At 42.1% G+C, this 22,117-nt stretch overlaps 2 protein-coding genes and 1 non-coding gene across 5 annotated transcripts in view; 2 read left to right on the top strand and 1 right to left on the bottom strand.

Moving 5' to 3' along the window:
* Window positions 1–21,452, top strand: part of Slc25a43 (solute carrier family 25 member 43) — a 34,088-nt gene extending 12,636 nt beyond the window's left edge. The window contains exons 3-5 of one of the 2 annotated variants that reach the window (XM_034485465.2): window positions 390–562; window positions 17,967–18,101; window positions 19,297–21,452. In XM_034485465.2, coding sequence (XP_034341356.1) covers window positions 390–562; window positions 17,967–18,101; window positions 19,297–19,497 — 509 coding nt within the window. In that variant the 3' untranslated portion in view covers window positions 19,498–21,452. The remainder of the gene's footprint in view (window positions 1–389; window positions 563–17,966; window positions 18,102–19,296) is intronic. The other variant, XM_076918168.1, reaches the window with a different exon arrangement.
* The window catches only part of LOC117694800 (A-kinase anchor protein 17B), a 175,635-nt gene that overhangs the window by 138,674 nt on the left and 14,844 nt on the right, over window positions 1–22,117 (bottom strand). The gene's annotated exons all lie outside the window — the stretch shown is intronic.
* Window positions 18,701–18,832, top strand: LOC117695594 (small nucleolar RNA SNORA36 family). Its single transcript, XR_004604647.1, has one exon. It is a non-coding gene; the product is annotated as a small nucleolar RNA SNORA36 family (small nucleolar RNA).

Raw genomic sequence — 22,117 nt, forward strand, 5'->3', positions numbered from 1 at the left:
ACTCAAGTAGCCCAGGCTGGCCAGAAACCTTGCTTTGTAAGTAAGGATGAACTTGAACTATTACTGATCCTCTTGCTTCTGCCACCCAGATGATGGGATTGTTGGTGTGTGTCACCACACCTAGCTCTCAAGATTTTGTTTACAGTTCTTTTCTGTGCCATGTATTTACAGTAAACTTCACAACCTTGAGTGACCAACTCTTACATCTTGACCTTATGGTGCTGTCACTCCAGCCCTAGAATTTGCCCTTTTCCTAGTTAACTGGAAGAGCATTAACCAGTCCCAGACCCCTCCTATTCCCTTTGTGTATCCCCCAGAGAAATTTTTTTTTTTTTGCTCCAGACAGTGGTTCCCCAAGACAGCAACCTCTCTCTGTACTTAATTCCCAGGTGCTGTTCCCTTCTCTGCTGGCTCCCTTCTAGTTTACATGAACCTGGAAAAAATCTGGAATGGACCCCGAGACCGCTTTTCTCACCTGCAGAACTTTGCCAATGTCTGTGTGGCTGCTGCTGTGAGCCAGACTCTCTCCTTTCCCTTTGACACTGTGAAGAGAAAGATGCAGGTGCGGAGCATTGGGGCGGGCTGGGTATGAGGTGGGAGGCAGATTACCTTGAAATTTTGCAGTTGAGTAACCACAAACAACACTTTGATTCCACACACCCTCCTTCCCATCCTGCCCTACAGCCCCATCACTGATGACATTTTCCTACAGAGGTCAGGACTGCTTATGCAAATACTACGCAAACCACTTCTGCTAACCTCTGAGCTACTAGCTTAAGCCAATGCCTATACATCTTTTTTAGTATCCGTCTTCTAGAAAGCTTCCAGATGAGTCTCCCTTTTTTCTCCTGGTCCCTGGATACATTACTTATGGTTCTCCTTCATACAACACCAAAAAAGGAGGACACTACAGAATGCAACCTGTTAACTTGCCTTCTTGATGCCACCACAGGGAGACACAACACTCTTTCTTGTCACAGTGCCTTTCCTGACTGGCCAGGACTAAAATAAACCAAGAACCATTCAACAAGGGGCCATTTCAAAGAGTGCAACTGACCATACACTGTCCTAACAATTACTAGGAAAAATATATTCACTGTAAAATTGAAAGGTAGAGGCTGAAAATTGAAGAACTAGCTTAGCCTACATTCTTATCAACAAAACCAATCTGATCAGTTGATAACATGAAGGTGTTACAGCCACATGTGGGTAGTCAGAATCCAAGCAAGCCTGACTGTTTTGTCATCTTCCCCTAATCCTGCTCACTCCGTTGGCTTGTCTGCCTCCTTGGCCTCTCTTAATGACTTATATGTTCCTGAAGCTCTGCAGAAATGAATTTGAGGTCATTTGCATGCCACTTGAAATGAGTAGTCCTACTTGTTGGTTTCTCCACATGACTCTGACTTGTTTCTCTAGTTTCTCAATGCTACTTGCCACTTCCTGTTTCCCTGCTACGGTATCCTTTGGCCAGTCTGGTCAGTGCCAAAAAAAAAAAAAAAAAAAAAAAAAATGAAGGGACTTGAGTTCCCAATGCTCTCTTCAGACATGATAGTATTCCACTCTGCCACTCTGATCCACAAAACATCTCATCTGTCTGGGTTTCTTCCCACTGTCCTTGTCCAGATAAACCATTGCCACACTGGTATGACAATAGTGCAAAACATAATAAGCATAACTTCTGATTTAAAAAATAATGCACATATTAAAACATGATTTAGCTGGGCGGTGGTGGCGCATGCCTTTAATCCCAGCACTTGGGAGGCAGATGCAGGCAGATTTCTGAGTTCGAGGCCAGCCTGGTCTACAGAGTTCCAGGACAGCCAGGGCTAAACAGAGAAACCCTGTCTCGAAAAACCAAAAAAAAAAAAAAAAAAAAAAAAAAAAAAAAAAAAAAATCTCCATTTCTAAATAATGGGGCTATTTCTAATTCCTAAGTATAACAACACTGCAATGAAATCTCTTGTGTTTTTCACATTATATTCCTAGAAATTGACTTACAGGTCACAAGACCTGAATGAGTCTAAAGCATTCTAAATTTTAGGTATTGAAGATTGAGCCCAAGGACATGTGGGAGTTAGACTAGTATTCTACTACCACTGCCCTTGCATATTTTTCTGTATGCCAAGATCTCCTTAAATTACCAGGACTGGCCTTGATCTTCCCATGTAATCCAGGAAAGGCTTCAGACTTGAGAGCTTGCTGCCTCAGTCTCCAGGGTACTGGGACCTTCAGCATGAGCTACCTCGCCCAGCTCACTTCCTCTCTGTTGCTCATGAGAGCTCTCTCCCTAATTATTTCTTGTTTGTTTTTACATTTCATTATTTATTTATGTATTTTATGTGTATTAGTGCTCTGTCTGCATACACCCCTGTATGACAGAAGAGGGCATCAGACTCCATTATAGATAGTTGTGAGCCATATCTCCATCTCCTTGTTTGTTTTTAAGACAGGGTTTCTCTGTGTAGCCCTGGCTGTCCTAGAACTCACTCTGTAGACCAGGCTGGCCTCGAACTCAGAGATCTGCCTGCTTCTGCCTCACAGGGGTTGGGATTAAAGGCGTGCGCCACTATGCTGACTCTTAATGAAATTTACACTCCAAAAACTTAGAGGTGTTCGTTCATTTGCACCAGCAGTAAGGGAGAGCGGTCCATCTCCTGTCGCTGACATCAGCTGTCACTTCTCTAATTCATTGTTTACAAGTGAGGTAGCACATTCTTCACGGTTGCACGCTTGCATTGCTTTATAGTTTGTATGTGCTCTTTGCCTATCTTCCTGGGATATCTAGATTTTCATATTGTTGGTAACAGGTCTTTGCATATTAAAGGTATCAACCTTCACGTGCATTGTTCATTCTCTTTCATATCATATTTTCTAACATTTGCCTCAATGCTCTTTATGTGGGATTTTGGAGATAAGAGTCTCACAGTGTAGCCCAGGCTGGTCTGGAACTCACTATGTACCCAAGCTGACATAAAATATGTGTCAATCTTCTGCCCTCAGCCTCCTAATTGCTGAGGTTACAGACATAAACCACCTCTTCCAGGTCTGTTTACATGTTATGATATATATATATTGAAATGTTATATAACCATATACTTTTGCTCTTGATTTTTTGTTTCTAATTTTATTTCTCTGCTTTAAAGGGCTACCCTTATAATCCTCTTAGTACTGATGCAATCCAGAACCTCATACATGCTAGGCAAGACCCCCCCAACCCTATGGCTAGTCACCTATTTGTTCCTTAAGTACATTTGATTATAATTTAAATACTTAATATATTTATGTATTCAACATCTTAATGTATTTAGAATTTATAGTTTGCCAATTGCTTATTCACCATTTTAAAAATAGTCTTTCTTTTCTCACCTACTTTGTGATGTGGCTCTCACCACACAGTAAATACATGTTTGCCCAGGGTGTCTATGTCTGGCAGAGTGTTGTTCTTCTGCTCAGTTGCCCTCTAGACTGTTCTTGCATCAGTACCATCCCACTTCAATGCTCACATCATTCTAACCCACTCCTAACTTCACTGCTCATCTTTGCAATGTTTCCTGGGGTTTTCACAGTCATTTGTCTTTCCTAGTAAACTTCAATTTTATCTTGTGTTTGGATTGAAATTCCATTACAGTACAAACTTGCAGTAATTTGTGTAAAACATTCCATCTTTTCTTCAGGACCACAGTATGTAGCACTCCTTTAGATCCAATCTTTTTTTTTTTTTTTTTTTTATTTCGAGACAGGGTTTCTCTGTGTAGCCCTGGCTGTCCTAGAACTCACTCTGTAGACCAGGCTGGCCTCAAACTCAGAAATCTGCCTGCCTCTGCCTCACAAGTGCTGGGATTAAAGGCGTGCACCACCACTGCCTGGCCCAATCTCTTTGTTTAGGTTTAATCATAGAAGACTGCCACTATCCTATCCAACCTTTTTAATATATTCAAATGCTAAGTTCCTAAGTTTCAATCCTAGGAAAATTTTTTCTCATCCAGGCAATGGTGGCACACATCTTTAATGCCAGCTCTCAGGAAGCAGAGGCAGGTAGATCTCTATGAGTTCGAGGCCAGCCTGGTCTACAGAGTGAGTTCTAGGACAGCCAGGGCTACACAGAGAAACCCTGTCTCAAAAAAACAGAAGAGGGAGAGAGAGAATTAATTAATTAATTAATTAATATCTCTCTCTTACTGTCAGGTACACCCCCAGCACTTCCTCACCTTTTGAGTCTATCCTAGCTTATATAAAGTTTGGTACCTACCACTAATGAACCTACCTAAAATAGAACCTTGAGATCTTGGGGTGGAGTAAGTCATCTGAAAGGATTTTAGGTAAAGTCCAGTGATATCTGGATGTGAAGCTGAGAGATTTTGGTCTTCTTCCTAAATCTTCAGTGTTACTTCTCTTTCTGGGAGCTAAGACAATGGCTTTCTCTAGGAGACTCTAGCCAACACTACATTCTGCACTTACATAACAATCTGCCTTCAACCAGGGTAAGAAACACTGAGATCGAGAAGTTGAATCCTAATCATTTTCCCGTTATGTTGGAACCTTCTAGATAATGCATATATAGTGTTGTCAAGAAGCTTCAGTCACAGCTGAGTATGGTGGTTCGTGCCTGTGATCTCAGTGATAGAGGCAAGAAGATCAAAACCTCAAGGTCACCATCATCTACATAGCCAGTTTAAGATTATCCTCAAGAAAACAAAAACAGAGAAAACAGCTTTCAAATAAATGTCAAGTCGTAGTGGTTGTTTTTAAAAACACAAGGATTGACATCTAATTATGATTAACATCATAAATGTCATCTGAAGATATAGTAAGTCAATTAATATGACTCATCCAAAATTTTATTTTTCATGCATTAATAAATATAATCACTTGTTAATAATATATATTTTTTAAAATTAACACCCAAGACAACAGCCATAGGCTTTTAAATGCAAACATGGCATTACCTTCTCTGGCCACTAGGTGTCACTGCAGTAAATGAACCAGCAGCTTAGTGAGTTACTAACCTCACAATCCCAGCTCAGGATCACTTTCAGTTAGGAAGATAAGGGACCAGAAGCAACAGGAAACACCTAAAGTTTTTTTCCCTGTAAAGCACACAATGCAATATTCATCAAGAAGAAAGAACCATAAGAACCACCTGCCCCCACTGGATCAGGCAAGTTTACCCACTTCATTTATCACAAGGGCACCAAACTGCTGTGACCTGAACACAGTTAATGGTAACATTTGCATTCCATTGGTTTTCTCCATGGCACTGTCCAACATGAAGCAAATCAACAGCAGGTGTCTGGTGGATAGCCAACTGAACAGGGAATTTTTCCCAGCACCACAGTGGCTGGCACCTTTGTCTGAATGCCTAGTTGTCGTCATAGGCTTTTTGTACCCAGACACTCGTACATACAATCTGTCTGTCTAATACCACCACCCTAGGTTGGAACTCTTCTGAACATTAAGATAATAATCAGAAGTCTTGTCTAGCCACCTGAGCCCTTCCTTCACCAGGCTTACATTCATTTTATTCTGCTTTTCTTTTTCTTGTTTGGCCTGCTAGAGGCTGGAGAGGTAAATAATTTATGCATGCGCATGTTTTGAGAGAATGTTTCTGGGGCAGAAGGGTCAGTTGTATGTGAAATGAAATGCTTCTGCCTCGTGTGCATTCATGAACCCTAATACCACCATGCCTGAAATCTCCTGTTCCACAAGTCTGCACATTTGAACTTGGGCTCTTCTAGATGCAGCCTGCCCCTTCTATCTGGATCTCCACCTGGTAAGACCCTGGGCCAGAAGATGCTGGCAGCGTTAAGTGTATTGAAGAAACGACACGCTGGCCATAGTGGCATAACCTTTAAGGAGGCAGAGGCAGGTGGACTTTTGTGAGTTTGAGGATAACCTTGTCTACATAACAAGTTCAAAGCCATCCAGACCTACACAGTGAGACACTGTCTCAAAGGGGGTGGGGGTGAAGAAAAGGAAAGGATTCAATAAAAGAAAATATAAGATGGAAAAAATGCTGACAAAAGATATTTGTGATTCATCCGTAAGCCCTATTAAGAACCAAAGAATTCTGAAAAAACAAGAAACCTATAATGGTTCCATAGGCAGGTGTATTTGAAAGAGAAGGTGAGATGGACTGGGAAACACTTTGCTGGGAATCTGGGGTACAGCTTCAAACATGGGACCTGGAGTCTGATAGGCCTTCTGAAAGAATCAGGAAGGAGGTCCATGTGCACCCCCTGCACTCTGTTGCTTATGAGGTATTTCCATTTCATCAAATACAAACCCATGTATCACCCTGTTGATTTATACCTCAGTGGACTTTGCCCCCACCACAACTCACAAGGTAAGCAGGATTAGGCCAGGTCAGCATTTGAACTGAAAGTGCATAAAATGAAGGACAAAGGTGGTATCTAAGTGGCACAGCTCAGTGAGCAGAACACACATGGTCAGTGAATAAACAGAGGCCCCAGCGTGCTCAAATAGACTCCAGTCTGACCGAGATGGTTACCACCTTGAGCAACCTTTGCTGAATAGGACACAGTCACTTCATTTACCCACTCAGAGCTTTTCATGCTCTATTCTTCATCTTCACCCCCATCTCCCTCCTCAGTCCTGGGTTCATGGTTCTCACAGCTGATTTGTGCCACTCAATATTACATCTTCATGATCATTTCCAACCCACTGCCCATCGAAGTTACTCTTATTCCCCTAAAACTGTCTTCCTATAGTTTTCCCTTTTTCTTCTGCCCTGACTCCAATCAAAGGCCTTATCAGCTCATACAGCAGCACATACTGTTCTCTAGGATTGATTCTAAAAGTAACCATTAGCACTGAGCGGGAAGATACAGTAGGCACTGGACCAAGTGTCTATTCATGATGTCATCCAATCCTTACAACAATTTACAAAGTGAGTGCCTCTCTCTCTCTCTCTCTCTCTCTCTCTCTCTCTCTCTCTCTCTCTCTGTGTGTGTGTGTGTGTGTGTGTCTGTGTCTGTGTGTCTGTGTGTCTGTGTGTCTGTGTGTGTCTGTCTCTCTCTCTCTCTCTCTCTCTGTGTGTGTGTGTGTGTGTGTGTGTGTGTGTGTGTGTGTGTGTGTTAATGGAGTCAGTGATCTCTGTCCACCACGCAGGGCAGGTTCTGGGACTTAAACTCAAATCATCAAGTGTTGGCAGCAAGTACTTTTACCTGTTGAGCCATCTGGCCTATTGAGATGAAAAAACTGAGGCACTTGAAGGTTCTGTAGATTACAAGCCCATCTTCCAGCAACTGAACTGGGATAAAGGCCATGCAGTTTGCCGCCAGAATCAGTGCTCACTTCAGTCCATGGGTTTCTTGCAGAACAAATGTTCTTTCGCCCTGTCAGTGTTGCTCCTTCTCTATCACCTTTAGAGAATAAAGGCCGGCCCATTAGCCTGGAATGTTTCCCTCACCAACTTCACTGTTCCTGCTGTATAGAGGCCCTTTGTATAGGGAGTTGCAGAATCAAATGTCTGTAAGAATTTAGAAACAGCATGGACAGGAGAGCTAGGGAGACCCAGATGACAGGCACTCAGCCCCAAACAATAAGCCTTTAAGTGCATTCTAAGCCATCGTGCCTTTTGAAAGCATTCTGGAGAACTAAACTCTGTGCTCACAGAATGTGATTAGCATTTAAATATGCACAGCAGAAAAGAGCGAAGTGAGTCGGTGGAGGCTGCAGCTAAGCTGCAAGAGTCTCTTCTCAGGATGACTGCCATTTAGAAATGCAAGCCCAGTTTTCAAGGGAGCCCCAAAATTTACATCCAGATTTTGATGTGAAATCTTTCTATCTTTTAAGGTTACAAATAAAAAATACTGACTGGGCAAAGCAAAACATGCCTTCCTTTGGCCTCTGTTCAACTGAAGCATCCAGTTGCAATAGTGAAGAAGTTCCCCTCCCCCAATCCCTGAAGACCAAATGTATTTTATATTCAGGTCAGCAGGCCTTTGTTCCTGCAGCTACCTCTCTCTGCCTAAGCATCACTTATGTCTCCGTAAAGGCTCAACTGAGCTTACCTTGGTAGTAGTATCTGTTGCTTTTGTTTGCTGGCTTTTCCCACCCATAAGGCTTGCAATTTCAGATAATGGGTAAAGGCAGATAGATATTTAACCCTTTGAGAACCACAGTGCAGGCACTCCAGCCCACTGGGGAGGGGGTGCTGGGGAAGAAGAAACAAAATTAGCTAGCTGTAGGGTACCTTCTCTGAAAAGGTGGATGCTGTTTTTCACTGATTCTGTCTTCTACTCCCATGTCTATGGGCACAGTAGTTGTATTCCCAAAAGCTGTTGGTGAGTAACTCCTTTTAAAGGTTGCTGTTAGCCTCTCCATGTGTCCTCTCACTCTGAAAATGTCCTTTCCATAGCATTTTTCCTATCTTACCCTTTTTATGTCAACATTATTGCTCTGCTGTCCCTTCCCTACTAAAACTACCTCCTGATAGCAACTATCTTCTTTTCCCAAGCAGAAGTAGTCTCTGCAATCTCAGTGCCTTAGTCTGCTTAGTTTTGAGCATCCCTACTCTGGAACTCCAAAATCCAAAATGCTCTAAAGTCAGAAACTTGGAGCATCCACATGATGGAAAATTCCACAACTGACCTCAAGTAAAGGACTGCAAACAAATATAGACACACTAAAAAGACTGTAGATGGAGCTGGGAAGAAGGTTATTTATTACATATGTCCAGGGGCTTCAGTTTGAATTCCCCAAACCTATATAAAGCTAGACACAGTAGTAGTGTACATCTATAATTCCAGCACTCCTATGTTGAGATGGGGGGACAGAATTAAAAGAATCCACAGAAACTCATGGCCCAGATAGCCTCACATGCACAGCAGTAAACAGAGATGCTGTGTATCTAATAAGACAGGAGTGAGGACCACATCTGAGATTGTCTTCTAACCTCCACACATAAGCCACAGCACACATGTACCAGCACACAGACACACACACCATATACACATGCATATGTATATATAAAAATAAAAATTTAATAAGACTGCACGAAGTTACCTTTATGCTTTATAAAATAAAATATATATGAAACATATATTCCCATTCAAAGATCTCTCTTTATGTATAAGTATTCCAAAATTAAGAAATATACAAAATTTGAGGTACTTCTTATCCCCATCATTTTAGATAAAGGATACTCAACTTAGAAAGCTCTTTTATGCATGTCACAAGATCCCTTATATTATAAATGTTTCTTTTCTATAAATTGCAAGCTCTTTGCCTATGGGAAGTATATGTTATACTTTTGTATATCCCTATAACATGTAGTGTCACATAACAGGCACTTGATACTTGTTTTAAAATGAATAATGTTCACCGCAAGTTAGGAGCTCTCCCTGTGAGAACAGAGTTGAACCATGCTACTGAGTGAATCCCGAGTCTGTGTGCTTGTTCCTACACAAGCTGAAGGTAAGAACACCCAAGCCCGACCTCTTCCTAGCCCGCTGCCCTAACGAAACCTCTTCTTGTCCTCTAATACTACTTTTAGAGGACAAATGATAGTAGTTAATAATACTACATTTGTGTGTTCTAAGAATGCACTGTCTTCTACCATAGCCATCCCATCCTGTGCCACCCATGGCCAACAGCTGATAATTGGTAAGATTAGCAAATGTGCTAAAAGGACAAGATAGAACCAGGCACAATGTCAAAAGCTTATAATTCCAACATCCAGGAGGTTGAGACAGAAGGATCAAACTTTTCAGACCTTCCTGGTCTACAGAGCAAGTTCAAAGTTAGTCTTGGGCAATTTAGTGGGGCCGTGTTTGAGGCAAACAAGAAAAGAGGATAGGAAAAAGAACTTCACACTGTTCCCATTTGTACTCTCTCTGCATTCCAACCTCCCATCACTGTGCATGGATCTGGAGGCACCTGAATAATCACACCACCATCCAATTCACAGTTCTTAGGTGACTGCTTTCAGGAAATGTAGGAGTATATATGACTCTGCTGTTCTTACTGAAGCTTTTGTCAGGGCTAGACACATGAAGATCTGTGCAAGAAGATAACGACAGGAAAAACCTGCCCTGGATTAAGGAATTGTAACCATACTACCATTTGTTGGTCAGATAATATATATAAGGCAGTTTCTTTTTTATTATTTTTTAAATTTTATTTTATTTACATTATATTTACATTTCAGATTTTCTCCCCTTACCCCGTTCCCCCCTCCACCCAGGAACCCCTTATCCCATCCCCCCTCCTCCTGCTTCTATGAGGGTGTGCCCCCACCTGCCGCCCACTCCCGCCTCTGCACCCTCAGATTCCTCCCCGATTGGTGTTCAGCCTTCATGGGAACAAGGATCTCCTCTCCCACCTATGCCTGACAAGGCCATCCTCCCCTACATATACAGCTGGAGCCATGGGTCCCTCCCTATGTGCTCCCAGGCTGATAGTTTAGATTATAAGGCAGTTTCTTAACTCATTTAATCCTCTTTATCGACCTCCAAAATAGGTATTATTATGATTCTTATTCCATGGGTGGGAAAATGAGGCACAGAGAGGGGAAGCTACTTGCTCAGAAGTCACACCGCTAATATATGTTAAAGCTGGCTCTCCTTCCTCTGGGCTTTTCTTTATTCACTAGGAAGTACATGGCTCCTTCCTAGATACGAGGTAATTAGTTAATTTAGCCTTCGTTCTTTTGCCTCCACTGAGATGGCAGATGCTGGACCTTGAGAAGTGACAGCTCAATATTTCAGTGCATGAACCACTGAGAAAAATAACAATGTGAAAAGGCTAAGAAGCCTTCATCCATTCAGGCTGCTTTACAACAGTCAGCTAGGTGGCTTCTGAACAACACACATGGATTTCTCATAGTTCTGGAGGCTGGAACGTTCAAGGTCAAGGCAAATTTGATATCTGCTGAATGCTTGCTTTCTCATTCCTAGATGCCACATTCTTGTTGTGTCCTTCCGTAGTAGAAGAAGCAGGACAACTCCTGGCATGGCTTTTTGGACACTAATCCCATTCCTGAGGGCTTTGGCCTCGTGATCTTATTATCTTCCAAAGGCTCCACCTCCTAAAACATTACATGGGGTCAGGATTTCAACACAGAATGGAAGGAAACACAAATGTTTGGACTTTAATAAGCCTAGTTTTAGCCAAAAGCTGGTTACCTCAAATTAAAGTGGGAAAAAATTCTTAGGAAAACTATAGTATCCTAGAGCTTGGTCTCAGCAGCCTGTCATTGGAAGCCCCATTGGCAGCTTTAACAAGCTCCTGCTGTAAGAAGAAAGAGAGCACAGATGTAGACCATTCCTTAGCCATGATCCTTTGGTCAGCTACAGACTGATCTGGCTGATCACAAGACTGGGAAGAAAGTCCTTAGTGCCCTGGAAGGAGCAGCAACAAGACCCTAGGAAAGGTAAGAGAATTGTTGTCCCAGCCACTAGTAGAAGATGCTAACCAAGTTTAATGGTTCTGCCTACTTTAGCCTTTCCTGGTTGGCACAGCATCTATTCTTAGAAAGAAAAAGGATGTTTTCCTAAGAGACTACTCACCTGTCCTGATGTACAGTGTTGGGTACAGAGTACTGAGCTCTCAGAGAGGTGAGGGAGACCAACTCTTGCCTTTGCTGCTGTCTCACTGATGAGATGTCCCCTTTGAGAACTCACTTCTGCCCAAGTGAGTGGCATAGCCTTAGCAGTCAGAAGTAAAAGATGCTTTGTGAGGGCAGGTGAATGTCTGAACATCCATTAGGCAAGATAGGGGTTTGGGGGGACGCTTTGTTATTAAAGTGAAGGAAAAGAAAAACTGCCCTCACCTTTGTTCTCTTAAAAAGTATACAGTGCCCTAAACACTTTGGGGATAGCAGTTGTTGAACAGGGAAACAAGACTGTCCCTAGAGAGCAGGCAAGGAGGGAATAGGGAGGTGTCTTCCCAGTTCCACTGAGCTGAACACGGCTCACTTCCCTTTTCTCCTGACCTGAGTTGGCTTGTTCCTTTAAAAATCTGGGAATCCAAACCTAGTGTTAAGCGCTGTCAAAACACTAACAGCAGGTAAGATAAGACCTCCCACCTCTGTCCCCAAAAAGAGCAAGTGAAGATAAGGAAAAGGGAAGAAAGGTCTCAGAAAACATCTACTGTCAATAAGAAAGGTCAGCAGCTACCTGGGAAGCCTCTGCTATCTGAAGGCTGTGGACAATGTTGTTGACTAACCGCATTGCTTGCTTGCAGCCAGTGATGAAGATGAAGCACCTATTTTCACCAAGTTTCCCCCCATACAGTTGTCAGTTACTTATGCTTATGGCTGTGTCCCCATGTGCAGATTAGTTCACAGGGGTGATGACACATACATTGAATCTAGCATGACCCTTATCCTGCCAGTGGAGTGGGATAGGCCATGGGCCCTCTCTGAGCCTCATCCCCTTCATCTATACAGCGTGAAGTAGAGAACTGTGCCTTCTTCATGTACATGTGCAAAAGACTGAATTAGGTTATTGAACATAGGCACATTGCAAATGCTGCTCTCATTGTGCTTGGAGCACCTCTTCAGAATCTATGCATAGACAGCACAGGAGGCCTGATTAGAACTCTATAAAGCCAACCCAGGTGCATTTCTGTTTCCTGAACTTACTATCAATACACAAATGAGCCAGGATAACAAAACCTTAGTAGCCCCCTCCATCTTGATAGCTAATGATAAGTAGTGATGGCAGACGAGGTCATCATTCTTTTGTTGGGTTAGTTTAATAAGCATTTATTAGGCAGGCCCAGCACTGCAAGCCTGGAGTGGCTGAGGCAGGAGGCAGGTAAATTCAAGGCCTTCCTTGACAACAGAGTAAGTTCAGCCTGGGTAATTTAGTGAGACTCAGTCTCAATTTTTAAAACAGTTTATTATACTCTGTGTGTGGGGTGGGGGGGGGGGGAGAGAAAGAGATAGCATTCATGTGGTTCATGGACAACCCAAAGGAGTCAGTTCTCTCCTTCCACCACATAGGTTCATAGGCTCTAGGCTGTCATCTTTGGCTGCATGTGCCCTTACTGGCTTGGCCACCTCACCAGGCCAAAATTTTAAAAAAAAAAATTAAAAGGACCAGGGATACAGTTTGGTTGAAAAGTACTTGCCTGACTCGCACATGGCCCTGAGTTCCATCCCAGTACAGACATTTTCTGAAAGGCTGAAAGGCTACAAAGCACCACAGTCCTGCATATACCTGTATGTCCTCAGCTTCCTGGAAATTGGCATCTTCTGAATTTGTATTCTTCATGTACATTTTCCCTCCCAGTCAAGCTGTCACTGTCAGAGTTTGCTCTTAGAAAATTTAGCCATGGCTGCTGCTGTGTGAGTTTTCTCTGGCTCCAACTCCTGGGGCTCCTCACAGTCTACCCACACTTCCTCACAAGCTGTTCACCTACATTTCAATTGCTTTCTCCTGGAGACAACTATGTTCTAGGCTTCCCCACTGATCTTCCATGACCCACCCTCCTCACCCCAACCCAGACTATACTTTGTCTTGCTATCTTAAAACTCTTACAATGAAACATTTTCTTTTCATGAGGTAATACATGCAGATGAAATCCAAAAGGTGGCATAAACAGACACTGAAAACCAAGTGTCCTCACCCTTTGTGCCCTCCTGACCCAGTTCTCTCCCAGAGACAACACACTAAGGTTACCACTTTCTTACATATATCTTTCCAAAGATAGCTTATGCAATGGTCTCCATAAATGTGCAGGTGTATTCTTTCTGGTTTTACATAGTTAGCAATATATGTGCATATTCATCTACACCCTTTCTTTTTCCCTAAAAATTTGTCTTGCAGGTGACACCCTACCCACCAGATGGAGCAGCCACATATTTTAATTACGACATAATAGTCTATAGCATGATGTCTTATTTCCTACTGGTGAACATTCAGACTTATCTCCACTCTTTCCTATTATACTACCACTGCAATAGCAAATATCCTTGCAATATATATTGTTTTATATATATGCAGATATAACTGCAGAATAAATTCCTTGAAGTAGTAGTATTTTGACCAAAAGAGTACATAGTGGGCTGGATATATAGTCATTTGGTGGAGTCTTTGTTTGACATCCATGAAGCCCTAGGTTCCATGCCTAGCACCTAATAAAGTAGATGAGGTGATAAATGCCTGTAATCTCAGCACTCAGGAAGTAGAAGCAGAAGAATCAGAAGTTCAAGGTCATCCTCAACCACACAGTGAGTTCAAAGTCAGCTTGGGTTTCATGTGACCCCATCATCAAAACCATGAGAGAATATATATAAGTGGTCATTTTGTAAATATTGCTTAACTCTATCAGTGTTTCATGGAAAGCATATTTAGTGAGTGCTACCTCTTCTGGAAGGCCTGGGAAGTTTAGCACAGAAACATTCAAATGTTTAGCTTTGAAGTGTTTGTCCATTACTTTCATGTAAGTTTGCTCCTCCTTTTTCTGTACACTTTTGGGAAAGGCCCATGTCAAGACAGATGTGGTCACTGGCCCTGTGGTATTTATGGTCACAGTAGGATAGAAATTAGGAAGAGAACACAAGGAAGAAATAATTATAAACAACAGATCACATTCTTATCAAGTGCCATGAAGAACATGGTGACCAAATTGGCCTCATGTATTCCATCCACTAAGCTTTTAGTATGGGTATCTGCTATTTCTTCTGATCATTATGAGAACTTGGCAGACAGAGGAAATGGCAGAGTTCAAGTCCTAGAGGTAGGAAGGTGCATGCAGCAATCAGAGCAGCTGCAAGGATTGTATGAGCTAGGAAGGGTCTTCAAGGTCATTTCATTTCAGTCTCCTTAGTAGACTGTGAGGAAACTAAGGTCTGAAGAAGGCAATGACTTAGTCAAGGTTACACTAATAGTGGCAGAGCCAGGCCTAGTTCTCTTGATTTCTTCTAGGTGATGTTACACTGAAGGATCCAGTATGGTCCTCCTGAGAGCTGGGGATCTAATGCAAGTGACTGCATTCTATCTATTAGCCTAGAGAGTTGCCTGGCTTTGTGTAGAAGAAGCCGTCCCCCTTGTCATTAGCCATCTACTATGTTCTGTTTCTATTTGCTAGTAAGGTACAATTTAAGAACGAAGCAATCCAGCATTCCAGTCTAGCAGGTTGGTTTGGTCTTCAGCATACTTGTCTCTCCTCCAAGTTTAGATAATTATAATAATGACCTTAATGATGGCAGTTACTTACTTAGTGCTTGCTCTATATCAAGTACAGTTCTAAGCACTTTGTATGCACTAAATTATTTAATATCAACAACAATCCCATAAGATACATGTTATTATTACTTCATTTTACAGAAAAAAAGGGGGGCTCTTGACAGATCAAGGCATTTGCTGAAGGTCACAGGTGTGAGTTATTACAAGTTGTCTAGCCTGAAGAAAGACATGAAAGTAGCAAGCCCTGTGGAGAGGTACAGTAAGGATGTAGATGAGGGAATGGATGAGACAGGAAAGCTGAATGAAATAAAAAACTGGGCTATTTTCTCAAACACAAAAGAGGGCTGAATGAACCCAAAAAAGTACTTACTTAGTAGTCTTACAAGGTCCTGGATTCAATCCCCAGCACCACAAGAAAAAAAGTACCAAAGAATCAACTTATGACCACATCTCAAGGACAAAGGCATCATACAGTCCTACTCATCCCAGTCCCTCAGATTATTAATGCCCCTGGTCACTTGCCTGCTCCCTATATCTAGGCCACCAACATCCTGTTGGCTTCATGTTCCTTGTCCCACGTTCTCCTTCCCTCTCCCTCCTCCTCTCCTTGTTCCTTCTTTCCTCCCTCTCCCTACTGATGTGAGTTTTTCAATATTGGTGCACATCACATTTCTGCACATGTATGTGGAGGTCAGAGGTCAACATTGGGTGTTGTTCCTCAGAAGCCATCTGCCTTGTTTTTAGAGAGAATCTCTCACTGAGATCTTGCACTAGGCAAGTAGGCTATGATGTCTGGCCACTGAGCCCCAGTCTCTGCCTCACCAGCAGTAGAATAGGCATGCATCGTCAAGCCCATCTTTTTACCTGGGTGATGAGAATTGAAAGCAGACCTTGCACAACAGCCATCTTACTGACTGTACAGATGCAGAGTTATAGAAGTATGGATAGGTGTATACATTTGTGTGGCTGCCACCACAATCAGGACATAGAACCGTTCCATCAATCCCCAAATTCTCATGTGCACCCCTTTGCAGTCAAGACCTCCAGTCACCCCTACAATGGTAACACTTCCTGTGCTCTCCGTCCTTAGAGTTTTATCTTCTAAGAATAGCTCCCTCAGTGTGGTGACGCTAGAGTTCATTCATGATATTCTATGCAGCAATAGCTTATTATTTCTATTTTTAAATATTTTTGCTTAAATTTATATTTAATTCTATGCATCTGTGTATGTCTGTGTGTGGATATGTACACAATCGCAGGTGCCTACAGAGATCAGAAGAGAGTATTGGGTTTCCCTGGAGCTGGAGTTACAGGCAGTTGTATCTGTCTGTTGTGAGTTGTAGGTTCTGGGAATTGAATTTAGTCCTCTGCAAGAGCAACGAGTACTCTTAACCACGGATCAATCATTCCAGCCCTGGTTTGTTCTTTTTTTTTAATAGATTTTTTTTTATTTTAAATTATGTGTGTGTGTAGGGTGGGTATATACACCTGTGTGGGGGTGCCTGCCTCAGCCTCATAAGTGCTGAAATTAAAGAGACAAGAAAGTTAATTTCAGGACTTGAGCATTTTGATGATGATAGTTTCCTCAAGTACTTCTGGGATGGTCATGAAGTACATGGATGGCTGAAGGAAAGATGACAGCAAGTATAAAAGTGAGGAATCCCGAGGATGAGGGCCAGACTGAGATTGGCTAGACTGTCCTTTTTGCATTCTCTTATTTGAAAAATATATACATATATACAAGTATCTTGGTTATGTCCACCCCTCACTCCCTCTAACTTCCATTGGTCCATCCCCATGGCATATCTCCTCTCTCCAGTTTAATATCTTTTCCCCATTTCCTTTTCTTTTTCTTTCCCCCCCACTTTTTAAAGTTTCCTAAGCTAATAGTGAGGCTGGGCTAAACTGAACCACCAGGTGTCAGTCTCCTGTAAATGTAGAAGGGTGGTTAGAAGGTCCATAGACAACAATAGGACAAGGACTATGGAGCAGCTGGAGGCCCAGGTGAACACTTTTGTCATACAGTGAAGCAGACAGGAAAAGGTAGCCAGAAGAATGCCACAATCACCCTGTTTTCAACTGTGTGACATTTGTGGTGTGGAAAAATCAGTCCCTACTTGGTAGTTTCCCAGAAGAGGATCAGTTAAGGAGTCAGGAGGACATGAGAAAAGATTAAAGTCTGGGACTGGAAAGATGGCTCAGTGGTTAAGAGACCCAGGTTCAATTCTCAGCAACCACATGGTGGCTCACAACCATATATATAACTTCAGTTCTAAGCAGATCTGATGCCCTCACATGTACATGGTACACAGACATATATGCAGGCAAATCTTCCACATTAAAATATAAAAATAAATAAGTCTCAATAAAATGTTAAAGACATGGGACTATGTAACAGGCCCGTTGGGCATAGGTTAGGTTGGAATATAAGTATGAAATTGAGTCTGTCTAAAATGTCTACTTTCTTTTAAGCAAAATATACCACAAATATGTGAATGAAGCATTATGGTTGTATAGCAAATGAATATTCATTCTAAATTAGTAGCTCACACCTGTAATCTCGGCATTCAAGAGACTGAGACAGAAGTATGGTGAAGTTCCTGCCAATCTGAGCTACATAAGCAAGACCCTGTCTCCAAAAACATTCATTAGAAGGCTGTGGAGGGAAATGAACTCTGAAGTTACTACTTTTTGCCACCATCTTGGCACAGAGTATCCAGAGTCCAGACCTGAGACATGTTTTCTTTGTGTAGGACATTGACCTCCCAGTACTTAAGTCACTTTCCTGTATCTTCTATTTCCTGCTAGGCTCAAAGTCCTTATCTTCCCCACTATGGAGGAGTAGATGTCCACTTCTCAGGAGCAGCTGACTGCTTCCGGAAGATAGTGAAAGCCCAAGGGGTACTGGGACTCTGGAACGGACTGACGGCTAACTTACTAAAGGTGAGAAGGGTGGCCAGTCTCCTGCTTCTCTGCCTCCTCCAGTTCTTTCTCTTCTTTCTCTTCTCAGTACAGTTTTTGTGAAAATACCTCAATTAGCATTGATAGACGCTGTGCATCAACCAATGGTTTAGAATCTAATACCACACCCTAGAAGAGCTGAGCAGTTTGTATCAACGGGAGGTTTCTAACACTGGGACACATGTACCCCTCCCTAAGGAGAATACAGCCCCCATCTAAAATTGTCTGCAGAAGTATGACTATAATACATAAATATATCATATTCCTTTAGACTTCCGTAACCAGAATTAAGAACAAGAACTCTGGACTAGCCTTGTACTAGCTCACATGTAAATATCCAGTCAAGCCCACCATATAGATGGGCAATGGCCCATCAACTCTATGGATATTAATGCTTACATGGGGCATCTTCAGTGGTTCTGAAATCTTTCATCCCCTTCCACACTGGACCAGTTTTCCTTATTCCATATTCTTTGATTCCAAAAGTAATTAGCATGTAGCACTACCCTCGGCTATCATCTTAGTTTACTCTGGTGTAAGTCCATTGTAGAAGTCCCTTTTTGTAAGAGTTTAAAATATGGCTCCAAAGTGTTCAGTTCAGTTCAGGGCAGCTTCCCTATTCTGTTAATTAAACTTTGGGACATTGAAACTGGCTAATGGAAATAACTAAATAGAGAGGATTACTCTATTCATATACTTCCTAGTCCACATCAATAAAAAATAAAATGTAATTTTTTTAATTTAAAAAGTTGTTTAGCCAGGCAGTGGGGACACACGCCTTTAATCCCAGCTCTTGGGAGGCAGAAGCAGGAGGATTTCTGAGTTCGAGACCAGCCTGGTCTACAGAGTGAGTTCCAGGACAGCCAGGGCCACACAGAGAAACCCTGTCTCGAAAAACAAAAGACAAAAAAAGAAAACAAAATAAAAAGTTGTTTAACATCTAGGCTGCAGAGATAGCTCAGTGACTAAGTGTGTTTGCTGCTCTTCCAGATAACCTGAGTTTAGTTCCCAGTACCCACGTTGAAAGGCTCACAACCACACAAAACTCTATCTCCTAGGGATCTAATACCCTCTTCCCTATGGGTACCCACACTCACACAGACACACAGATGAATAAATAAAAATAAGTCTTTTCTTTTGAAGAATTTAACACAATTTTCATTTTTTGTTTAAACAGGTAGTTCCATATTTTGGAGTTATGTTTAGCATGTTTGAGTTCTGTAAGAGAATTTTTCTTTATCAAAATGGTTACACCCTGTCCCCCCTGACCTATAAACTGACCCCAGGAGTGGACCAAAGTTTGAAGCCCCAGGAGTTACGGGAATTAAAGAAGTTCTTCAAACCCAGAAAACTGCACTCGAAAAAACCAACTCTGTAAAGCTGAATGGAACTACACTGGAAGAGGAGCAGCAATCATAGATGAATAGGACCTCTTAACTGTGCACATCCGGAGGAGGGAGAGGAAATGAGAGCACTAGACCATACATCACCCCAGAACCCCAAAAATTCCCTCTGAATATCTGTGCTTTGAGAAGCTTCTCTGACACTGCCCTGTCACTATGGCATCCCAGCAGACTATAAGAAAGCCTAGACGTAATCAAACGTGCAGTATACCCTCTGAGGAGAAACACCATGCAAAGAAGCACAGCCACAACACTTCAAAGCATCTTGTACTGAGGTGGCAGAGCAGAGACCAGGGCACAAGCCCAGTCACAGGAGTCCCAAGGAGTAGGCCAAGTTTCATTGTCTTTGTCCTGTGGCTTCCCCACACAGACTTCTTAAACTGAAACTTTTGCTGGCTTCTGAGAGCACAAACCACCATGTAGGTTAGGACTTTTTAAAAAATCCCAAATAAAAACTTTTTTTGTGTTTTCAAATGATCTTCTTACAAAGTCCAGGTTGCAATCATCATGATGCTGTGGCCTAGACTCCCAGGAGGCTGGGATTCCAAGTGTGCTCTGCCACACTAGAGCCCTAGAGCCCTCATCCTTTCTTGAGAAGCCAAGCATCCCAAGCTTACAAGCTTTTATTTCAAGAAGGCACTTTTCTCCAGGATTTCTACCTCCAACCTACCACCCCTTCCCCTGAGTCAAGGTTTCTCTGTGTTGTCCTGGCTGTCCTGGAACTCTGTAGATCAGGTTGCCTGCCTCTGCCTCCCAAGTGCTGGAATGAAAGGTATGCACCACCACCGCCACCTGGCCCCCATGACTTCTTAATGATACACTGACATTCCTGACTAAAGCCACGTACAGTTTCAGTGGCTTTAATTATCTGCCTTTTTAACTTGCTCTGTAAGCCTACTCTGAAAATAAATTATTTAGTCATCTTCCATTATTTTCACAAGATGTCCTAGTTGCCTAGAAAATATCAGATAGAAGACATGACACACATACTTCCCCAAAATGCCATGAAGTTAAAGTCCCTTCTGCTAATCACCTATTATACAGTTTTCATTTGGTTTTTAGATATATTTTATGTACTAAAGTGATTCCGTGTAAAATTTATATAGCTGTACTTTTCAAATAGTACCAATCTATGCATTTTTAAAATGCATTAATATCTAACTAGATGAGGTGGTGCCCAGCTGCAATCACAGCCCCTGGGAGGCTAAGGCAGGAGGATCATGAGTTCAAGGCCAGTCACAGCTATATAAGTAAGTTCAAGTTCCTCTTGTCCATAGTGAAATCCTATCTCAGAAAACAATAAGTAAAGAAATAAATGTATTTCTGACATGAATTCACATATATTTTGTTTCCTTACCTCTACCATATACATGAAGGTATTCCGAATGTTGAAAGTATTTTTTCATATTAAGCTTATTTTCTAAAGGAAAAAAATGGGGCTGGAGAGTTGGCTCAGCAGTTAAGAGCATTTATTACTTTGCAGAGGAATGGGGTTCATTTCCCAGCACCTGCATGATATCTTACACCCACCTGTTAACTCCAGACCCAGGGGATCTAATACCCTTTCCTGAATCCCATAGGTACACATGGTGCATATACATACAGGCATACAAAACACACACACACAAAGTAATTAAATAAATCTATTTTTCTTTAATTTTTTATGAAGAAAAAAGTATTATTTATTTCTAATTATAGTTATTAAACTATGGTTAAATTCTCTCAGATCTTTGTCTGGTTTAAATATGCAAAATAACTCATTTTTCCAACTCCTGTGACAGACTGTTTATATGGAATAAAGTTGACACACTTCTGTAGACCAATCTGTTAGTGTTTGGGGGGAGGCAAATACAGAATTCTGTCAATACTCTATGTTTGTCAATTATTATTTCCTTTTAAGCAACAAAATAAAATTTCAGAAAGCACCGAACACTATAAACACATTTTCTGACAAAAGTTAAAATCTTGGGGGGCTGGTAAGATGGCTCAGCGCTCAGGAGGTCTTGAGTTCAAATCCCAGCAACCACATGGTGGCTCCCAACCATCCATAATGAGATCTGATGCCCTCATATGGGTGTCTGAAGACAGTTAGAGTGGACTTTGGGCCAGAGAGAGCAGGGCTGGAGTGAGGGGGGGCGGGGGGGCCCGGAGCATGCAGAGGCCCAAGGGCTCGCATCGAGTGGGGGGGACAGAGGGAGCAGGGCCAGAGCAAGAGGGAGAAGGGAGGGCGAAAAAAGTTAAAATCTAGCCTCAGATTATATACATCTTAGTATTTCTTCTGTGCATTCTTCCACAAATATAAAATAGATGCTATGTGGCACCGAGGTGTTTTCTGAGCTTTGGGGTGTTTTAGAGTTATTTTAAATCATTTCTATGTGGAGATGAGGGCATGTGTATGTGAATGCAGGTGCCTGTGAAGGCCAGAAGCATCAGATCCCTTCGGATCTGGAGTTTCAGGTGGGTATAGCTGCTTGCTATGGTTGCTGGGGCATGGTTGCCAGGGACCAAACTCTGGTCCTCTTCTAGATCAGTGTGTGCTCTTACTAGTTAAGCCATTCCTCCAGTGTCACTGAGTTGTGATTTTTTTTAATAAAT

Source organism: Arvicanthis niloticus, chromosome X, assembly GCF_011762505.2.
Source record: "Arvicanthis niloticus isolate mArvNil1 chromosome X, mArvNil1.pat.X, whole genome shotgun sequence".
NCBI lineage: Eukaryota > Metazoa > Chordata > Mammalia > Rodentia > Muridae > Arvicanthis > Arvicanthis niloticus.